This window comes from Xenopus laevis, chromosome 5S (genome assembly GCF_017654675.1).
Source record: "Xenopus laevis strain J_2021 chromosome 5S, Xenopus_laevis_v10.1, whole genome shotgun sequence".
Classification (NCBI taxonomy): domain Eukaryota; kingdom Metazoa; phylum Chordata; class Amphibia; order Anura; family Pipidae; genus Xenopus; species Xenopus laevis.
The window spans coordinates 103,782,877-103,805,423 of record NC_054380.1 but is presented as its reverse complement, the minus strand read 5'-3'; the positions used below and the strand labels follow the sequence as shown (position 1 = coordinate 103,805,423).

General features: G+C 38.5%; 1 protein-coding gene across 2 annotated transcripts in view; it reads left to right on the top strand.

Annotated features, from left to right (window-relative positions):
• tiparp.S (TCDD inducible poly(ADP-ribose) polymerase S homeolog) overlaps window positions 1-11,906 on the top strand; it is a 37,560-nt gene extending 25,654 nt beyond the window's left edge. For both annotated transcript variants that reach the window (XM_018265740.2, XM_018265739.2), the window contains exons 3-6: window positions 1,749-1,917; window positions 2,582-2,763; window positions 8,578-8,853; window positions 11,260-11,906. In XM_018265740.2, the coding sequence (XP_018121229.1) occupies window positions 1,749-1,917; window positions 2,582-2,763; window positions 8,578-8,853; window positions 11,260-11,707 (1,075 nt within the window). In that variant the 3' untranslated portion in view covers window positions 11,708-11,906. The remainder of the gene's footprint in view (window positions 1-1,748; window positions 1,918-2,581; window positions 2,764-8,577; window positions 8,854-11,259) is intronic.
• The last annotated feature ends 10,641 nt before the right edge of the window (window positions 11,907-22,547 follow it).

Below are 22,547 nucleotides of genomic sequence, written 5' to 3'. Positions count from 1 at the left end.
GCATCTCTACACTGTTACTGTGACTGTCAACAAAACCAATTGGTGGTTTACAGATGTTTTTGGGCTCAAGCACCCCTTTAAGGGCCAACACTTTCTCATAGTCTAGTTATTTAAATATGATTACAGTTATAGGAAAGCATTACTGTATCAACCATTCAGAAATAGTTATGACTACATTACCACATTAGTGTTTATCCTCAAATTTAATTGAGCTTTAATTGATCACCATCTGATTTTCAGGCTGGTTCACCAAGCCACTGCTCCCAGCCTTTCTTGGCAGGAGACAGCCCCTCAGATTGGGAATCACTGCTCTAGTGTCATGTGCAGTGTAAACTTACAGGAAATTTGGTAGCTTTCTCCGTGGGTCTCACTGTGTTATTAGCAAAACCCTCCAGGGTCCGTCTTTGTAGTGAATGTAGCGGGATCTGGCAGCTGCACATCTACCCCACACACTCATTGGAAATATTAATTTTGTTGGAGTCAGAATCACAAAAGTCTTAGCAAAGAAATGTATTTCTCTCCAGCACCACCATAAAACCCAGAAAGGAAACACATGCTTGTTCTTGTTTTACAGCATTCTAATGTTCTTTTAAAAAGTGCCCAGGGAGCATTGCTGTCTTAAAAGCTCAATCCTAAAAGGCCAATGTTCATAAAAAGAATAAAAAGGGCTGGTTTTTTTATTTTTTAAATGTCTTAATATTGTGTGGTATGTTGAGCAATGTACTTTATTGTTAAGGGGAAGAATGTAGAAGATCATTTCCTAGTTGTCATGTTATGATGTATTTTCTATCATAAAATAGCACTCCTGTCTCTCTTCATTAGCACAAGATACAAAAGAGACAAAAGGCTATCTATTTAAACTGGGATGGGGGGGGGGGGTTTATGAAATTGTATGCAGCACCGTGACCTAAGAAGAATAGTATATGTTTGCTGAAGGACATATTTATCAGAGTGAAAATAGATCTCACACCAGTTCCTCAAACAGGAACTCCCTAGCTCGCCTTCAAATTCCTATTCAAGTGAATAGGCAGTGTGAAAAATCAAATTTCCAAAAATACAGTGAACTCTAGTACCACTCTTTGATATATATGCGCCTAGAATCTCATGAAACTTGTCGCTCCTACATAAAAAACAGCTCAAGTCACGAGTCAGAAGTTCAGAACAATAAATACATTATTTAAAACTGTCAAGAAATTAAATTTTTTAAGTAAATTTCAGGTTTGTTTGTTTAATGGCATTTCATATAATTGACTGCGATTCTCCCATAAAGAGTGAATAATGTATCGTTTGTTTAAATAATGTCTCCATATTGACAAGTCATCATAAATCATGTTCCACAGCTTGCTCATGTAAAAGGTAGATATTGTAATGAGGTGCTTATTAGCATGAGTCACCCGGGGAAAGATTTTTCCTCCACCAAATCTGAAATGGGAATTGTCAGATAATCTTACTGAGCTGAAATTTTAAGCTCAGTTCCCTGACAGGCACCATTTGAGGATTTGATGGAAATCCCTTCATTATATTAAAGGATTGTTGTCTTAACGTTAAGGTCAGCTGTACAACCGCCTGGTGAACTTGGTGGCCTTGGTGGAATATCACATTGTGAATAGAAATTCATCTTTTGAAGAACTTTTTTTTAATCACTTGTTCAAGACATAAAATATAAGTTTCATTTTGTGCTTTATATGACCTTACCGAATTGCATTTGGCACTAACACTTTTTTTCTCTCTCTATTTTTAATTCTAAGGGGACACGATTTTTTAGTAGACTTGAACTGTATGGAGATTTATGAATCTCTTGAATTTGACCAAATCCGACGACTGTCAACACCAACTACCTCTGGCGTGTCCTCTAATTATCACACTGTGTGGAAGTACTTTTGCCGAGATCATTTCGGGTGGCGAGAGTATTCTGAGGTAAATTCCTGTTACTTCTTTTGTTCACCCATGGGTACTTCTTTTCTGCTTGCTTGCAAATATGGGAGTGTTGGGCTCAAAGTGCCAGCGGCATATGTGCCCACTGCAAATATTGTGTCTTGCCATTCACTAACTGGATGTTAAAATTGAATCTAAAATTATTCACTGTACCTACAGTTAAAAGATCTTACTGATCTGTCTAGAGCAGTGATCCCCAACCAGTAGCAACATGTTGAGCAACATGTTGCTCTCCAACCCCTTGGATGTTGCTCTTAGTGGCCTCAAAGCAGGTGCTTATTTTTGAATTCCAGGCTTGGATGCACATTTTGGCTGCATAAAAACCAGGTGTACTGCCAAACAGAACCTCAATGTAGGTTGAAAATCCACATAGGGGTTACTAAAGCACTTATTTGACGCCCCAGGACATTCTAATTTTTTTCTTAAAAAACCTCCCAGTGGAATTCACATGAATTCGACGTTCGATCTTTGATAAGTGGGCCTCCCAGTATCAGGATTCTTATTTAGTGAAATATTTGCTGTTTACAGGGATGAACTCAACCCAGTATATCTATATATCATTTCTGTTTTTCTAAAATCTCTCTATAAAAAGATTTGTGTTTAAGGGGGAATCCTCCTAAATATACCTTATTTTTCTGCCAATTAGCCTGTTGTGAAGCTGATAGAAGAGGCCAGCTGTCGGGGCCTAAAAGAGGTACGCTTTGTTACATGGCACAACCAGTACATACTGAATATAAAGGACGGATTCCAGCAGAATGCATGCTTCCGGAAGGAAATCAAACGCAGGCCCTTGTTCCGATCCCCTGTGATACTTCTGCCACATCTCCAGTAAGTAATATGTACCAGAAAAAGCTCTGTAACATGTGGCAGCTTCTGATACCCTTTTCATTTGTCAACGTGTTTTTATATAAGAAACTGAAAAACTGTTTCCTCATAGTTGAGCTGTGACAGTGTGTGCTCAGTTCTTTGTTTAGGAAAGGTGTGGTCCCGGGGTAAAATATCCCCTTTAGGCTCTTTTTTTAGGAATCCAACTTGAATTTCGCCATATTAGATACTGTAGTTTAACAGCAGGTGGCTGTGAGATGGACTGTTCTAATAACCTGAATGCCGTTTTGCCTTATTGTATCACGACTGGCAGCTGGTGTTGTTACTCCTATCTGCAACCCTTCTAAAGACAGCTGTGTGCTGACACATGGATATCTAACTAATTAAAGATGTTCTACAGTAGCTGAGTTGCACCCACACTAGCAAGCATATTGCTTTCACAAAATCCATTTGAATGCATAAAAAATCAAAATAGTGGGTGTTACAGAATATATATAAATATATGTGGAGGGTTCTCTCTTCAGATCTCTACCAGTTTTAAGAATGAGCAGGTTTATGGGGAGGCAAGAATAGAGAACTAGAGACAAAAACACATTAGGATCAGTGCTGAAAATAGACCATAATATTGGAGGAATGTCCAAAACCATGGAGTTATCTGCAGTAAAAGCACTGTGGGAACCTGTGGGAGTGAAGAATAACAGGAGAGCACACAATCTAGCAGAGGAAATGACAGAAATGAGAGAAAAGACACAAACCAGAGTACAGAGGCAATCCACTGTTTTGTTACATGTCATATTTTTTATTTTACATTCTTGAGTACCTGGCCAGTGCTGTTCCTGTGACGGAAAGAGTTAAGTGATCACTGTAATAATGACAAGAGTTGCCTTGTGGGAAGACCAAACTGGGTGGAACTCATAGAATGATGGGCACTTAGATTTGCCTCAGAAGTCACTGCTGAGGTCCGTGCAAAGCTCACCATGATAAACTGCATGCATTCTGTCATTGGGGTAGTCAGACTATTTACCCTTATCTAATTTATAATGCTTTATGATCCAATTTTTTTTAACTTTTGATACCCTCACAGAAAGTTAACCTACTAGATCAGATTAGCAGGTGCTACCATCATGACTACATTTAATATTTATTTTTATGTATCAGACTCGAGTTGATAGAATGAATCTGTAGTGTAGCCCATGCCTTAAGCAACTAGTGTAGTGCATGATTGTAATACTAGGGCACTATTGCTAATTGGAGACGAATATATTCAGATAATGGGAACAAAATTGATAATAAATGATGCTGAGGGGTAAGGTAAGTGTTAACAAATCTAAATTATTCAGCCCAACAAAAAAAAAAGGCTTCAGTGATTCTAATTACGTGGTAGAGGTAACAATTGGCTTATGTTCAGCAGGAGCCCGAGTAACAGACGCTTGATTGATATGGAAAAATTGCAGCAGTGAGATGTGCGGTTTACAGGATATGTTTAGTAACGGTCACAAGCAAAAATGAATCATTGGGCTTAGTTTGAAAATCTGCTGTCTGTGCTGTGTCCAGTGCTTCAACACACACTTAAATAGCAGTGTTTGCTGCATTACTGAGCATGGGGCTTCTGGCCCTGGAAAAGTATTAACAATTAACTCTTTAATGCCTGCGGGGCTATATTGCACAAAAGCGACAGTAACCAATCAAAATTGGTTTTGACCATTCTATTGCAAGTTGACCTACTGGTTGCTATTCGTTTGAGCAGATCAGCACTCATGTTTGTAAAGCAGTCCCAACGCAGAGCTGTAAATTATAGAGCTATTCCTCAGCTCTTAAAGGAAAACGATACCCGCGAACTATGTAGATCTCTATAAAAAAAATGCATAAAATAGTTCTTATGTAAAACCCTGCTTCCTTTAAATTAACCGTTTTCATGTATGGTCCCCCAGGGACACAATTCTTGGTTCCCACAAAAAAGGAACACATACATGTAAGGCCACATCAGCCAATGAATGAACAAAGTTCTAGCTTTTTACTCCCGCACTTCTTCCTGTTACAGTTAAAGGTTCATCATTTGGTCAGGTGATCTCTGAGGCAGCATAGATAATATCATAAAACGGTGGCTCAAGGTAAAAAATAAAAGGGCAATATTTACTGTATATATTCTAGTTTGGTGGTTCTTTAATAGGCAACTTAATGATATAAACTAAATGTAGATTATAAGAGAAGAAAAGGTTAAAATGAAGTAAGCGTTACTAGAAAAGTCTATATGAATACAGCAGTAAACCCTCAAAGTAATGCTGTTCAGAGTCCTCTGTCAAAAGAAACACAGCATTTCTTTCCTTCTATTGCGTACACATGGACTTCTGTATCAGTTAAACCTCCAGGGCTTGGGCTTGAGCATGCTCAGTTTGCTCCCCTCCTTGCTGTAATCTGAGCTCAGAGCAAACAGGGAGAGACTCAGGCAGGAAGTGATGTTACAGCAAGCTAATATGACAGCTGCTATCATAAACAAACAGATACCGTGTCTAGAGCCGTTTACTCAGGAATACAGAATAGAAATGGTGTTCTAGATTGCATCGTTGTGGCGAATCTATTGGCAATAAACTGCTTTCCTTCTCCTTTAAGTATGAATTCTGGGGAGTATAGTTTTCCTTTAACACAGATTATACATCATTCACACATATAATCCCTACAGTGTATGTTCCTTTCTTACACACACACAGAGGATTCTGTAGTTGTTTGTTAACTGCAACTACCGGAATTTCAGGAAGTAGTCAAACGAGCAAGAAAGCCACCAGTTTCCAAATCCTATGCATCTAGTATATATACAGTATATATATATATGTAAAATCATGGTGTCCTGCTGAGCCTTCTGATGCTGATGTGTGCACTCATCAAGAGGGAGCTGCAGTGCAATCTGTTTTGATTAGAGCAAAGCTGTATAATTTCTGTGGCTCCCATGAACAGTTGGAAGTATAATTGCACAGAACCACATTCAGGAACATTCTGTCCTGTGTAAGTGTAAGGCAGGAGGTGGATAGACTTACAGGCAGCTGTACATGCAGGGGCTTGCAAACAAACACTGTAGTTTCCCCTTGTTTTCCCTACATTGTTGGTAATCAAGAAAGAATGGTTCTTTAAGCATGTAATCACTCAAATTACACTAGATTTATTCATCATAAACATAGAGAAATAATGCATGTAGGATACAGTATGAACAAAGTGAAAACACCTACCCCCTTTATTGCTGGCACTTTGTAGGTATAGCAGATTGTCTAGCAGGTTTAGGCTTGTTCTCGGGGCAGAAAGCATATAGAGTTAAGGGTTTGCTCTGGATATCCATATGTAAGCAACTTTGAAGTTGCATCTAACCTTTAGCCTTGTTATAGCATTAAAACTTTTACCCTTCAAAAGATAAGAGAGCTCTTTGGCAACTGAAATATGGACAGCATGGAAATATGTTATGCTGGCCTCTGTAATAAAACAACGTTCATACATCAGAGCCAAGTGGAAATGTTTATTTAGGCCTAGGGCACCAAGGGCTCTTACCAGTATGTTTAGTACTATTTTCAGTATGATGGTATTGGTTGCCAGTGTATGGTACATCAGCTGATGACGAAGTGATTTACTTTTCACTGCTCCGATCATTTAGGATGTTAACCAAACCAAACAGAATTGGTAATAAATAGGTATCCATGTTGGATACTGTGCAGTATCAGATAGTGCATGGCCATCTTACCCACTGCTGTGCAGAAAATACCCTTTCAATACCCCAACAATAATGCCCCAGTAATGCCACACAGTGCAAAAGGGGCCAGTACATTATCCTCTTTATCAGGGGCTCACACATTGCAAACATGGAGTCAGATACAGTTTGAGGAATTGCTTGAAAGGAATGGTATACATTACTGCTGATGCCCTGGTTGGACTAATTTCAATCTTCAGTATTTGGTGTAATAAAATGTGGCCAGCGACCACTTACTAACATTTGTAATCCTGCATGATGAAAGAGGTAGTGTGTATGTTACTGTTAGTAATACTTTAGGATGATGAGCTGAAACCATAAATACTTTTAATCATTACAGTGTATAGAATGGTTATTTAGCCTGTGGGTATCCTGATATTGTCCAACTTCTACCACCAGCACTACCCCATTACTAAAGACTGAGAAGGCTTGGACTTTGCAGTTTATCATAAAAGGCATTTCTGAAAGAGATCCTAGCAGGTGCAAACTGTAGAGAATAGCTTCCCATTTACTAGAGAATGTTGAAGGCTCAAGCCATAGTTGTTTCACAGGCTCTTGCAAATGGTTTGGTCTACTTAGTGTGTTTACACCTCCCTGTCCTCATCTTGTTCTACTCTAAGGAGAAGATTTATTAAGGGTCAATTTAGATTTTTGAGATTCACCATACCCTTGCCCTGGAATTCGACTATTCACCACCTAAAATCTGGTGAATTACTGTATAAATCAATGGGAGAGGTGCAGTGACCAATTTGGAGTTGTTTGTAGCCTTCCTGACATTCAAGGTTTTTTTTTGGAGAAAAACTTAAATAGAGTTTTCGAGTCGGTACAATGTGTCCGAGTTTTACATTTTTGATTTTTTTTTAATAAATAATGAATATTCGAATTTCAGAATTCAAAATTCAACCCTTAATAAACGTGCCTCCCCATGATAGTTGTATAGCAAATTATAAGTCACTCCCTCCCCCAGTTACTAGTACCTTCTCACAATCATTGCTATATCTTAAGTGCATAAGTGTTACCTACATACTGTACATTCTCCAGTTACACAGAAAAGGGTAGACATTGATTCTTCATGGTAACATGGTGAGTTGTTCCACTCATGTGTATGGCATCATAAGCATGTGACTCTGCATCTACTGACCTTCCATCATTCCCATTTTGAATATTGGAATATTTTTGCATATGCATCAAATCCATCATTTTTAATAGCAGGTTGATGGTACTAAAGGGGTTTGAGCCCTAATACACTAGTTGACCCTTCAGATATTGTTGAGGAACCAATGAATTGTAAGAGGTTACAGGATGTTACAGACTGGTTTAGGCTTATTAATTATTTGTATTGTTTCTGGTTGTCATAATGTCTGTATCCAACACAATGTTCTGTACAGTTCTACACAATATGCTGGTGCTGTACAAATGAACTGTAATAACATCTGTACAGGCAACCAGCTCTACTTTAGGCCATTTTTACTAACAGACTGGACTCTCAAATCTACAGTATACAGACAAAGAGTTAAGTCATTCCTTTTCAAATTACTGTGAACTATAAATATGATAATTGAATGTTCTTTCACACTAGCAGTTTAAATCCCTTAGCAACTGATAAACATAGGGAATAATCTGGGCACTTCTCCGATTTACTCCACATAGACTATACCACGAAAAAGCATCATGTACTGGTACTATAGTGTACGCATTTCACACTAGTGCCGAGAGATGTTTTGTGCAGGCAAATGACTGTATTATTGGCTATATTTTATAATGCCTAAATATTAAAGCATTCGTAACTGAATACATAGTGCACGCAGTTAAAGTAGTAATAGGTTGTGTGTTTTGGGCTGCTGGATGTTTCTCGTCATTTGAGATTAGGCAGAAAAAGCATTGTAATGAAGGTAATTTGATATGTTGTAATTTAGGTCAAAAAGCCATGCAGATTAGGTCTGCCATTTCCAACTGAAACCTTTAGTGACTTGTGAGGCATTGTCTTCTTTTTGTTGACTGGAGGCTCACCTGTTGTAAACAGAATGTGGATTTGTACCAATTAACAACTGCACATCTAAATACCCAATTTCTTTGTTTGATCTTAGAACACTTAGCGGAAAATCTCCCGTGGCATCTCCAGCAAACCAAGCCGATTCCCTGCAAATCCTGTCTCCCATAGCAATTACCTCTCCCAACTTCTACCCCGAAACGTGGCTACCCATGGACGCATCTCAGGAGTTCATTCAAGTGCCTATGTCCAAGGAAGACAAAAGCTACAGGACGGTTTATACTCTGTTTCACAAAACTGTGCCAGAGACCAGGTTCCGTGTCTTAAAGATAATGCGCGTCCAGAACCTCTTCCTGTGGGAAAAATATAAAAGGTACAAATCACTTTAATATTTGTCAAGATTTAAATGAAGTCCTAAAGCAATTAAATAACCAATGGAACAACAGGTCAAGATCCTTTTTAAGACATTTTTGGCCTCAAGCTGTTGAACTAAGTCCCTACTAAAAGCTGTCAGGAGAAGCTAGGGGTGCAGGATGGCCTCTCCTGTTTCTCTATGATTAACATATTTTACAGAATGTTGCAAAAAATTCTTTTCAGTTCTGTACCTAAATACATATTGTCAGACATTAGTGGTTTGGGGGAAGGTGGAGAAGGAAACCGCTTCGATTAAACTCCTGTTTTCATCACTGCTGAATGTCGTTCATAGAAATCTATATGTGGAACATTGGGCAGACCTGTGTTTTTGCTAGTGGTTTTAGAGGATCTGAAATTTGTCACTGTAACAAATTATCCTTGTCTCAGATATGACAATAGGAGAGCTTATCAGAGGGGATTTATTTATACATTTTCCCTTCGTCAGAAACAAAGTCAGCAATGCACTCTCCATTGCTTTTTTAAGAGGGCACACATGGGACATAACTGTTCAGTTTGCAATTGATCCTCAGATTCATCTTAGATTAAAAAGCAAACAGTTATGACCCATGTGCCCCCCCTCAAGTCACTGATTGGTTACTGCCCGATAACCAATCAGTGGAAACCAAGAGAGCTGCAAAGCAAGAAGTAGTGTTCTGGCTATTATGTTAGACATCCAGTCACTCCAGCCTTTATACATTACATTTTTGACTAACTAACTATATTGGAAACATTTTTTATTTTGCACAGCCTATCTATTTATCTACTGTAGTTTTTATTTTTATACTGAACAATTCCTTTAATATAATCAGTAGTGTTTTCAGTATTAGTTCATTATTGTCCTTTATTTCTATAGCACCAATGTTATAGGCCACTTGTTAAAGGCTGCTCATCATCATCTTCAGTCTGTCTCCCCCCCGAGTATTGTTTACAGACTAAGTTTCTTGGCATATTCATATGCACACAGAAATCAATTTCATTGGGTTCATTAAGAGCCTATTAACCAGCCTTTATGTTTGGGAGTATAGCAGGAAACCCATACAGACACTAAGGGGGTTATTTATCAAAGTCTGAATTTATCTCAATATTTTCTGCTACAACTCTGATCAAATCCGGGTTTTTACGCTTATTTATTATTGCATTTTCCCGTAAATTTGCTTTGCGGGAAAAAAATCAGATTTTCATGTATTTTTCACCTGAAAGCTCAGATTTTTGTTTGAAAACTTCGGGGTATTGTATGAAACCCAGCTCACATCAAAAAATCATTGGGACTTCTCCAATTGACTTCTATGCAACATTGACAGATCTGAGATGCCGGATTTTCTGATTTGGACTTTTCCATCCTCAGGGTTTAATAAATTCAAAAAATTCGTGATTTTTCAGATTTTATAAAAAAAATGTTTTTGAATTTTTGGTGAATTTTGCATTCGGAGATTGCCCTAAGGGGCAGATTTATCAAAGTGTGAGTTCAGATTTTAAAAAATACAACTTGCTCATGTTCTATTCATTCCTATGGGATTTTTTAGAAGGATATTTATGAATGGGTGAAAATTAAAACTCACCATTTGTTAAATAAGCTTCCAAAAATCCCATAGGAATGAATAAAACGTGGGTGAGTTTTTATTTATTAAAATCTGAACTCACATTTTGATTTATCTGTCCCTAAGTCTCCTTCAGGATAATACCCAGTGTAGGCCGCAAGCTGCAAGGTAACCATGCTAACCAGTGAGCCAGCATGCTGCCTGCTGTTAGATCATTGCTATGGGTTTTTAATGCAGCCATGGATCAACTTGTGCTGCAATGACCTGACTCTTTTCTACTAAGCTGTTAAGGATTCCCTGTAAATAAGTTTCCTTGGGGACACAACCAAACCAACATGGAATAATGTTGTTAATGCTAGAATAATTGTATATGAACTGGTTTACCTGGTGACTGAGGGCAGTGCCAAATGAACTAAATCACTAGGTCTATTCCTGTAGTTGGAGAGTCATTCCAAACTGCCACTGCACAGCAGTCTCACAGTGAATAATTAGCTTTTTGCCTTCCTTGTTTCAGCATGACTTCATGCTTTTTTTTCCATTGATTTAAATGTGAAACCCTAAAACAGTGGACTCTTAGTTGCCAGCAGACTTAGAATTGACTGCATCTTGCTGGAGAAAGAATTCAACTTTTTCTTTGTTTTATGTGAAACGCCTTATATTATAATGTCATTTGTTATGTTTTCTGGATAAATGACCTTCAGACCTAAGAGTACCATTGTTTTCCACCAAAAGGAAGCTGCAGGCAGTCCTTACTATTGTCATATTGTATAATGTCCTTTTGAGAACTACTGTATGTTCTAATAGCACCCTTTTTACCCATTGTTTAGGAAGAAAGAATTCATGACAAGGAAGATGACGGGACTGGACAGAATTATGAATGAAAGGCACCTGTTTCACGGGACATCGCAGGAAGTTGTTGATGCAATTTGCAAACATAACTTTGACCCCAGAGTGTGTGGAAAGCATGCCACCATGTTTGGACAGGGCAGTTACTTTGCAAGGAAAGCCAGCTATTCCCACAACTTTTCCAAACGTTCCCCCAAAGGAGTTCACTATATGTTCCTGGCTAAAGTTCTAAGTGGGAGATACATTGTCGGGAATCATACCATGAGAAGGCCTCCTCCTTTAAACCCAGGGAGTTCGACCAGTGACCTCTATGACTCTTGCGTGGACAATTTCTTTGAGCCCCAGATTTTTGTTATATTTAACGATGATCAGAGCTACCCTTATTTTATTATCCAGTATGAAAAAGTTAGCAACACTGTTTCCATTTAACAACATAAAAAGCTGCTCCAATATCTCTTAGAAACCGTTATTTAAATTGGTGGGAAAAGAAACAAAATAAATCTACCCGTCTTGATGGACATACAATGACCAACAGTACACTTGCCGCTAAATTATGTGCATTTTGTAAATAGATTTTTCAATGTTAATAGTTTGTGTGCCTTTGTTAATAAAATGTTTATTTAATGAGTATTTGGTGTGACTGTAGGTTGTCTCCCTTGTTTCCTAATTTTCTATAACTGAAACATCAGATGGCCTGCTGGTATTTGGTAATCAAAAACAGTACAATGTATCATGTAAACTGTGACCCTGCACATGTCATGGGACTCATTGGTGACTTTTTATATCCTTATATTATACCTGTATGTGGTAAGTCAGAGCTAGCCAACAATACAATTTAATTTAAAAAAACCTGTGTTCTTTTTCATTGTTAAATAGAGGTCAGTCTCCAGATTGCCTAGGTTTAAATCAGAGCAGTCATCCATATAAATTCTTTTTAGGATTAGGAAGGGATTAGCCCATTTGCAATGTGATGCTATGGTCTCTGGCACGCGGCAGCAGGTTAGCATGTAAATCAATTTGTTTTTATTCAGGACAAGAAAATGGCAACACTGCAGGTGTAGTTCTGAGATACTGGATATCACCAAAGGGAAAGTTCCAGGGTACATTTTCCATTGTGTTCTAAGAATATTGTAACATCCATAATTTTAGTTAGAATATTTACAATGTATATACTGATGGAATTGAAGTTTTATATGTATCTATTCTCTCAGCATGAGGCATAATATTGGACTCAAATGAGTATTTGAGTATAAAGTGTAACCTCCAGCATTATAAAATATAGTTTCCAGGTATTGCAGTTGGGCAAAATACTTTGTAAAGATCCTAGAGATGCAACCTTGGAGACTTGGAAAATGGCATTAGTAGTATCTATAGAAAATAACTCCTGGGTGGCTAATTTTGCAACAGGGTGTATAGTATTTCCTATATTAGAGACATATTGACATTGATGCCAAAATGTTAGGTGTGTCCAAGGCACAGCCCCGGCCCTCCATTGTCCCCCCCCCCCCAAGGGAGATGAGGATTTTGGGAAGAGGCGGGTTGACAAGCAAAGTTGATTCGAACCGGAGTTTGATCATGGTTGGAGGGGGGCGGACAGCGAATGGCAGCAGCCATGTGTGATGTAACTGATGTATGTGCCTATTGCCTCCTTCTATTGTACCCTACGAATGTGATCTTCTGCCTACCACTAGTTCCAGCCCTGAATATTGAAGCCTATCTAAACAGGTAAAGGTGTCTGTAATTTGATAGAACCGTACCAAGCTGCAGTGTATAATGCTGCTTCCATTTTAAGGGAATTTATTATGTTCTATTGACCACATACACAGGCCCGGATTTATGGAAAGTCCACCTAGGCCTGGGCGTAGGGGGCAGGATTTTAGGGGGGTGGCATGCTGCCCAACCACATCCACATTGGTTAAAAAACACTGGGGATGTGCTGGAGATCCAAAAAATTTTCAAATTTCCCATGCACCAATCCCCATTGCTCCATTCCAGATGATGAAAATTTGCACGAATAAAGGGGAGGGGACGGGCGATGAACGGCAGTGGTCCTAGGGGCGCCCACTATGTAATTCTGGCCCTGCACATACAGTGAAAGCATGTTGGTTAAATTGGACAGAGTTTGCAGCAGGTCTTGTAAACCATATCAACCAATGAGCATTTTGCATTCACTGAATAAACAAATCATTTTTGCAAATGACCCCCCCCCCCCATTAATGTGTACCATGTTTGCTCACCAGTGGAAATGTAACCAGTCTATGGCCAACTTAAAATGCAACTAAAACTTCTTCACCCACAACTACTACCACTTAGGGGCAGATTTACAGTATCACGGGTCGAATTTCGAGATGATGGGAGTTTTTTTAAACTCCCAACAACTCGAAATTCAAAAAAAAAAAGACCAACTGAAATATCTTTAAAAAATCGAATCTTTCAACTTCGAGTGAATAGGCTGTATTTGATTGTTCGAACCGAATTCAGACCGTATTAGATCAAATTCAATTCAAAGTATTTCAAGTCCACTGAATGACTCCGAATAGGTTCTAGGAGGTCCCCCATAGGCTAAAACAGCAATTCGGCAGGTTTTAGATGGTGAATTGACAGCCGAATTTTTAAAGAGACAGTTCATGATATTTAGATATTCTATTTCGAATTTTTTTTTTTTAATTCAAATCGAATTTAGACTATTCCCTAGCCGAAGTACACTAAGGGGCAGATTTACTAAGGGTCGAATTTCGAAGGTTAAAAAACCCTCAAATTCAACCCTCGAAGTAAAATCCTTCGAATATCGATTTTGAAGGATTTACGGCAAATACTTTAATCGAACAATCGAATAAAAATCATTCTATCGAACAATAAAATCATTCGAATCGAACGATTTTAAGCGATCGATCGAAGGATTTTTATTCGACCACAAAAAACTTAGAAAAGTTCTGGGGAAGGTCCCCATAGGCTAACATTGAACCTCGGTAGGTTTAAAGTGGCGAAGTATGTAGTCAAAGTACTTTTTAAAGAGACAGTACTTCAACTATCGAATAGTTTAACGATTTTTACTTCGAATCGTTCGAATCATTCGATCGAATTCGATCGAATTTGACCCATTCGATGGTCGAAATACCCAAAAAAATACTTCGAAATTCAAATTTTTTTTCATTCGAATCCTTCACTCGAGCTTAGTAAATCTGCCTCTTAAATTAGCTTGAAATTCGAATTTAAAAATTTGATTTTTCAATTCGACCCATGATAAATCTGCCCCTTAATGTGAAGAACATGTAATATAACGTGTACTAAATTATGCCTTTGCTCCCCAGCTGTCATATAACTACATCTCCTAGCATTCATAGAGAGCTGGTGGCTGTCAGTAGCTTTGTAGACATCCTGGGGTTTATTTATAAACACTGGGCAAATTTGCACATGGGCAGTAACTTATGGCAGATGATTGCATTCAGTGTTCAACCTACAGCTGGCTGAAAAAAGTTAATCACTGATTGGTTGCTATGGCTACTGCCCAGGTGCAAATTTGCCCAGTGTTTATAAATGAGTCCCACTGTATTTCAGTTAATGCTGGAGGGTCACAGGTTGCCAGTCTTGGGAACTTTGTATTTTAATGTCAGCATAAGACTTTGAGCAAAAGCTCAGACAAATATCATTTAATTAGATTCCACGTAGCAAACGAAGGGAAAGAGATTTTTAGAGTGTCAGGTAATTCAACTTGTTAAACCACATTTACAGCCAGTGTTAACTCACCCGGATTATCTTTATTGCCTCTGCTTTCAACTTGAATCCAGTTTCTCAACTGTAAGCCAGAGAACAAACTGTTCAGATGATCCATGAGTCACAATGGCTTGGTGGTTTCTATTCCCAGGCTTTTACCTAAAATACATCCGCCAGAATGTTTTAGGAAGAGGAGAAGCACACGTTGTTCATTTGCATCCAATGTAATGCAGGCGGACTCCATTGTTCCACACAGAAAGGCCATTGACTCTGGTTTGGGTTCCAGCAAGTAAATGGGGGTGTTTTGTAACAGAACTGGTACTATTGTTTCAAATACTATATATAGAGTGGTGGCTGTCATCACCCCCTTTAAATACCAGCAGCTGCAAATGGGCCATTTTTGGGGAAAAGTAGCCTCAGATACCCTTAGATGTAAAGTAATTCAATACATATCTGTGTAATATTTTATTGAATTCCTTTGCTATTTGCACCAAGCAACATTTCTGGCCATATTTCACATGGGAAGATTGCCAGTGTTTTACTGCCTGCATGATTTCCAGTTCTCTGGGCCCCTGAGGACCAGTATCAGGGAACACATTCTACTTTATGTTTGTTTAAACACAGTCAAAACTAGGATTGCACCGATTTAGCCGAACCCCTGAATCCTTCGCAAAAGATTCGACGAATATCGAACCGAATCCTAACTTGCATATGCAAATTCGGATTTGGTTCAGCCGGGCAGAAGGATTCAGCTGAATCCTGGATTCGGTGCATCCCAAGTCAAAATCATTCAGCACAGTCCTCATAGAAGTCATGTATAAAATGAATCCTAACTTTAGCCCCAGCTGCTGTGAGATAAAGAGTAGCTTATTACACAGAGCCTTCTCTCTGGGACACTAAAGTTTTAATTTTATCAATTTAGATAATAGCCAAAAAATATGTCCAGTACCATCCTAGTTCAACTGTTGTTAAAAATGGGGTTACTGATCCTTTTAAAAAAAATGCCAGTATGAGGCTACCAAGGACAGCATGGCCGATGTTGCTTGAGTGGTGGACAGCTACTAAGAGGAATTAAGGTCAAGGTTCAAAGTATTTTTCCTAATGATGTTCAAAAATTAACAATTTACTAGCAAAATCACCCAACATTTATTTTTATGTCATCAGAGGGTTTTACACCATGTCCAATTCATGCCTGGAGTCATCAGAGGGTTTAAGACCAGAGCGATGTACAAGTACTCCTCTTAGGATATTATATCTCTCAAACTTGTATGGGCAATTTTCTCTTAGGGCAGAGACACACAAGAAGTTTCAGGCAGATCAGTCACCCGGTGACAAATCGCCTCTTCTTCAGGCGACTAATCTCCCCTAACTGCCCCATAATGTCCCCCAGGTCTCATTATTTTAATCATAACATGCAGTGATGGCGTCTCTTGGCAGTGCATACTCTTTAACACGTACAGGAATAGAGAATAGAAACCTGTCATCCACAAAACTTCAAAATACAGCAAAGCCTTTTCCCACAGTTTGTGAGCAATTCTTACTTTTTAACGGATTTGTTTTTTCTCAGTAATAATAAGAGCTGAAATGTATACTTACTGTCAAGTAAGGTTACAATTCCAAGTTTCCTTGCTATAACAACATGAATATCAAGTTTAAATATTTGCAATAAGTTGTCATAAATCATGTTATGAAAATGAATATTCACAATGACCTCATTAAAAGTGGCATTTGCTTGCCTGAGAACAGTCCGTGCCTTATATCTGCCCTGGTTACTGAGCTTTGGAGATAACGAGCAGCTTTCTGTTCCCTTAAGGAAGAGGGATTCACAGTGTCACAATACATCTTCTCATGCCTGTTCCTATTACATCTCCAAAGTTAGCCTTTTAAAGGGGAGATGGTTGGGTGGAGTGATGTAACAGCAATGTAGCGAAGCATTCAAGTAAGGGCATACTGAGAATCTTTCATCTCGCTTGTTCTGACTTGCAACGCAACAATGTTCTAAAGAAGACTCGTGGGTTAACACTTTCTGCCCAAGGGATCAACAAAATATTGAAAGTTGTTAGCTGCAGACAGTTGTAGCCAGCAGAAACGAGATGGTTTCAATAACACACTTCACATAACACAAGGGATGATGATACACTACAAAAAAAACTTTTTCTTATTATTTGTGTAAATGAACGGTCTCTAAGCGCGGAGGCGAGCATGTTTAGTACTCGGGTAGTGCTTAGTTGTGCTACTATGCTTCATTTAATCTGTGGAATTTTTGACTTCAGCAAATGTGCATTTAATAGAACAAACAGGAAAGTCAGATCTCTGCCCCCCCATAGATCAGCCATTTCCATATTTACCCTTGCACAAACCTGTATTTCTTCTATCCTGTAGCTATATTATTAAGCTACATTATTATGTTTTTAAGGTGTCTGTTGTTGTGGAGACTGAGGCATGCTGTAAAGTGAGTAAAGAATTACTTAACTGCAAAACTGGGGAATGGTTTTAGGAGTAAATGATGTATATAATTAGTGATCTGATCTGTCCCGTTTTACGAAACCGTGAAAAAGGTAGCAAATGGGCATCAAAATAATTAATTTTGACGTGAGCATCAATTTTTAAACGCGCAACTATTTTGTCCAAATGCATTAAAGTCAATGGGTGTCCGAATAATTTTGATGCGTAACAATTTTTATGCGTATGACAATTTTTTTCTGTCTCGGCTAATTTTTCGCCGGTAAATTTTCACTGCAGTTTCGTGAAAAACATTAGTGGGCGGCGAAACACATAAATTTGCTGCAAATCCATGCCTGGCGAATAAATTCGCCCATCACTATATATAATGTATAGAGAGAGAGAAAAGGAAAAATCCCACAAGGGCATCGAAGAGCATACACACAATAATGGAAGAGACATGTATTATTACAGTGTATCTCAGCATCACTCCACATTTTGGTACATAATGGGGCACAGTGGGAGACATTTTTTACATGTACACAGAATTTGTATACAGTATACACTCTTTTTTAACATAAGCTATATGAATAGGGCTTGCAATGAACATACTTATTTGCCAATTGTTTAATTAAGACATAGTTATAGTTTCTAAAACGAAAAACAATATATAACATATATAATATATAACATTGACACGTCTGAATATGTATATGTGCCTGCTAAAAGTGACCAAATACAGAGAAGCAGGGTCCTTACCCTATAGTCTCCTAACAATATTTATAAACTGTGGGAGATAATGCTATATAAATAATAATAAAAAGAAGAATTTCAGCTGTCTTTTGACGGAAACTAGATCTCTGAGTCTGCTATTCTAGTATTACCTATAAAACACATAATAATTATTATAATCAAGCAATATGAGCTCATGATATAAGGTAGGTGTGGCATGTTCTATTGTTTTGTTTTTCTTACAACTGTCCTTTAGTGCAATGACCCGGCTATAAAGTGTTCCTCGAAATGAATCAAACTCCAACAACTCTCCTTTCTCTGAGCTACAGAGCAGTTATACTTGAGAAGACTAAAAAGATAATACTGGTCGTGATTTGTTGGGTTTGGTTTTGTTACAGACCTGTGTATTTCTACACAGCAAGAATGGAAACTAAAACTGTCTACTTGTGTGCGCCTGAAATAACTTGTGTAGGGAAAGGAAACCTCTGGAACTCAGCTCCTACAGAGTAACAACTCCTTCATTTAGTAGAGAAGCCAATGCATCAGTCTTCTAGCTTTCCTTGTGTTTGTGTCTGCTCCTTTCTGACATTGATTAAGTCTTGCCTGGCTTCATGGCATATATAACAGACACACACTCCAGGTTATGGCACATGGAGTATTATTTTTATCGGAAAGGCTTGCCATCATTTACTACACTGCCGCTTGCAGATGCCTGTGGCTGATTTAACTAATAGGAGCACTGAATTTGTAGGCCTTTAACACAGCATTGTGTGCTCAGGAAGGTACAGTGGTGGCCAAGCAACCTCCATTGCCTATCACTAATCAAAGTCAATTTTCTTATGGCTAATAAGCAATTGCTCAATGCAAGCTTTTAATAAACATTTTTTTCACAACCATGATCAATATAAATGTTAATTTGCTCTGTTTGTGTCTTCCTGTTTTAATAAAAATTGTATCCCATTTCAATCTGTATTTTGAAGCTCTAAACTGAAAACATTCTTTTTCCTCTACTAAAAACTGTTATTGAAAAGTGCCCAACTTTCTTAAAAACTCAGGCCAACTTCTCATAAATAACTCATCCCTGTGTTTTTCCAACTCGCCAGCACAATGATTCAATAAAAATTGGTGCACCCAAAAGACCCAACAGCGAAACAAAGCAGTCCAGGAAAGTACACAGACTTTTCCACTGTGGAGAGGGCAATAATTATTCACAATGATGGTGGTGTGACTCCCAAATGTTTGGCCATGTTATACCTTGGCAATTGTTGAAAGAAGGAGGCCCAGCAAATACCAAATTCAAGATGTTGTGATAGCCATTATCTCCCTTCCTTAGGTGGCAATGGGAGATGTAAACACCCAAAATGTTGCATCTTTCCAGAATGTTACAAAAAGGCCATCACAGCATCTTAACTTTGGCTTGTGGAAAACTATTCTGAAAATATGTTTAAATAATAATTAACCTGGTCTAGAATCTCTAGAATCTCTATGACAGTTTCTTTGTTTTCTGTTCTGAAGGTCTGAACTAGATGTTCATGTGTCTTTTCCAAAACATATTAATTCAGCTCTATCAAACTCACCTCTGGCCATCCCAACACTTTCATATGCTTATCCAGTCTGTTATGTTAGGTTCTCTCCATAGGGCAAAAACAGTTATAATTTGGAAGTAGTATTGCATTTACTCATTTAGATGCTCCAACTTTATCTTAAAAAGTGATAAGATGACATTCCTTTTCCCCTCCCTTTATCATGACAAGATTTCAGAGCCCATTCACTAAGTTTGAGTGAAGGAATAGAGGAAAAATAGTTCGAATTTCGAATGTTTTTTTGGCTACTTCGACCATCGAATTGACTACTTGACCTTCGACTACGACCTTCGACTTAGAATGGAAAAATTCAAACTAAAAATCTTTCGAATATTCAACCATTCGATAATCGAAATACTGTCTCTTTAAAAATTTCTTCGACCCCCAAGTTCGCCACCTAAAACCTACCGAAGCCAAGGTCCCCATAGGTTTGCCAACAAATTTCTGATCGAAGGATAATCCTTCGATCGTTCGATCAAACAAATTGCGCAAAATCCTTCAACTTCGATATTCGAAGTCGAAGGATTTTAATTAGACAGTCGAATATCGAGGGTTAATTAACCCTCGATATTCGACCCTTGATACATCTGCCCCTTACTCTTGATAATATGGTTAAGTGAAAAAAAACATGGGTTGTGGGTATAGGAAGGTGCATGCATCAAATTCTGCTCATGATCAAGCACTGATCTATTTTGACAACCCTATAGCAGATGGTGCTGTTTATATCCAATGCTAACAGAGGACACGTTTTGGCTACTAAATGTGTCCTTATATGTAACTCAGACTTTCATTTCTGGCAGTTGAGAAGACATTTTACATTTCATGAATTTAATATGTTTTTGCCATAATACTTTAGCCTCATTCTCTGTCTATCCAGCTTGTGTATAAGGGAGGACTTCTTACTGTAAATAGTAGTTATGTTAGTTTGGTAATCAACAATTTGCATATAATGAATGTATGACAGTTTCCTTTACATGATTTAACAACAGGAGCAAACGAGAAATACTTGGAATGTAAATGCAAATTCTTCCCAGAAGGCTACTCCGGGGCTGTCCAACCTGTGGCAATACCTGTTTTTGTACTCAGGGCAAATTCTAAGCTCAACAACACCACAACAATGTGTTTATTTGGACATGTCTCTTCAGAATCTATAATGCACAACCATGTTGATCTATAACATTGTTACATTGTGTTGAAAAAAGTCCAAAGTCCATCAAGTTCAACCCCCTCCAAATGAACCCCAGTGCACATACAGTATATACACACACTCATACTGACCTATCTACTGTATACACTCACATATTGTAAATAAACTATATATACCGATATCTATACTAAATGTAGATTTTAGTATCATAATAGCCTTTAAAGCAATGAAAATCTTGAAAGCAATATTGCAGTTGAAATTGGGATGAGGTTTTAAGCAGGAAAGAGAAGTGACGGTCAGAAGCAGAGCATAGGGGAAGCAATGCAGAGTATTCGGAGAGGGTGACCCAGATGTAGGGCTGAAATGTTAAAGGAATTGTTCAGTGTAAAAATAAAAACTGGGTAAATAGATAGGCTGTGCAAAATAAAAAATGTTTCTAATATAGTTAGTTAGACAAAAATGTAATATATAAAGGCTGGAGTGACTGGATGTGTAATATAACAGCTACAACACTACTTCCTGCTTTTCAGCTCTCTTGGTTTACACTGACTGGTTACCCTGGTTACCAGGCATTAACCAATCAGAGACTTGAGTGGGGGCCACATGGGTCATATCTGTTGCTTTTGAATCTGAGCTGAATGCTGAGGATCAATTACAAACTCACTGAACAGAAATGTACCATGTGGCCCCCCTTCAAGTCGCTGACTAAAGGTGGCCATACACGGGCCGATAAAAGCTGCCGACAGACTGTGTCGGCAGCTTATTGGCCCGTGTATGGGGGCCCCCGACGGGCTTCCCCGATCGAGATCTGGCCGAAAGTCGGCCAGATCTCGATCGGATGGGTTTAAAAATCCCGTCGGATCGCGGCCGCATCTGTTCGTTGATGCGGTCCCGCGATCCGACCGCCCGTTTGAGAATGCTAGGATCCGATCGTTGGGCCCTAGGGCCCACGATCGGATCTGCCCGATATTGCCCACCTCAAGGTGGCCATATCGGAGGGAGATCCGCTCGTTTGGCGACATCGCCAAACGAGCGGATCTATCCATGTATCCATGTATGGGGACCTTAGAGCTGAAAAGCAGGATGTTGGATTCTGGCTGTTTTATTAGACATCTGTTCTCTCCAGCCTTTATATATTACATTTTTGGCTAACTAACTAAATTACAAACATTTTTATTTTGCACAGCCTATCTATTTACACAGTTTTTATTTTCACACTGAACTATTCCTTTAAGGCACTGGCACATATGACAAAGCAGAGTACTTGCGCCTCCAATTCAAGCAAGGTTGCACTTGTCAGGCTATTGCTCCTTTAAAAACACAGCAGTCCATGTTTCCAAGTGCCAAATGACCAATGTACCACTTCCATAAGGGGCCTTTAAAGTCAGTGTCAGGCAATTCCATTTAGTCTTTTAATAAATAGGGAGCCAGAGAACAGATTCACATAGGGACAAAGTAAATTTATAGACAATAAGAACCATCTCTATTCCGTACAATTGGTTTGTCCACTAGATCAAACAAACAACATGATTAATGTAATTTACACGTTTGTTCCTAAATAACACAAAATACAGTCATTACATCTATACTACAAACATTCAGAGTTCTCAGGATTCTACATAGTAACATAGTATGTTAGGTTGAAAAAAGA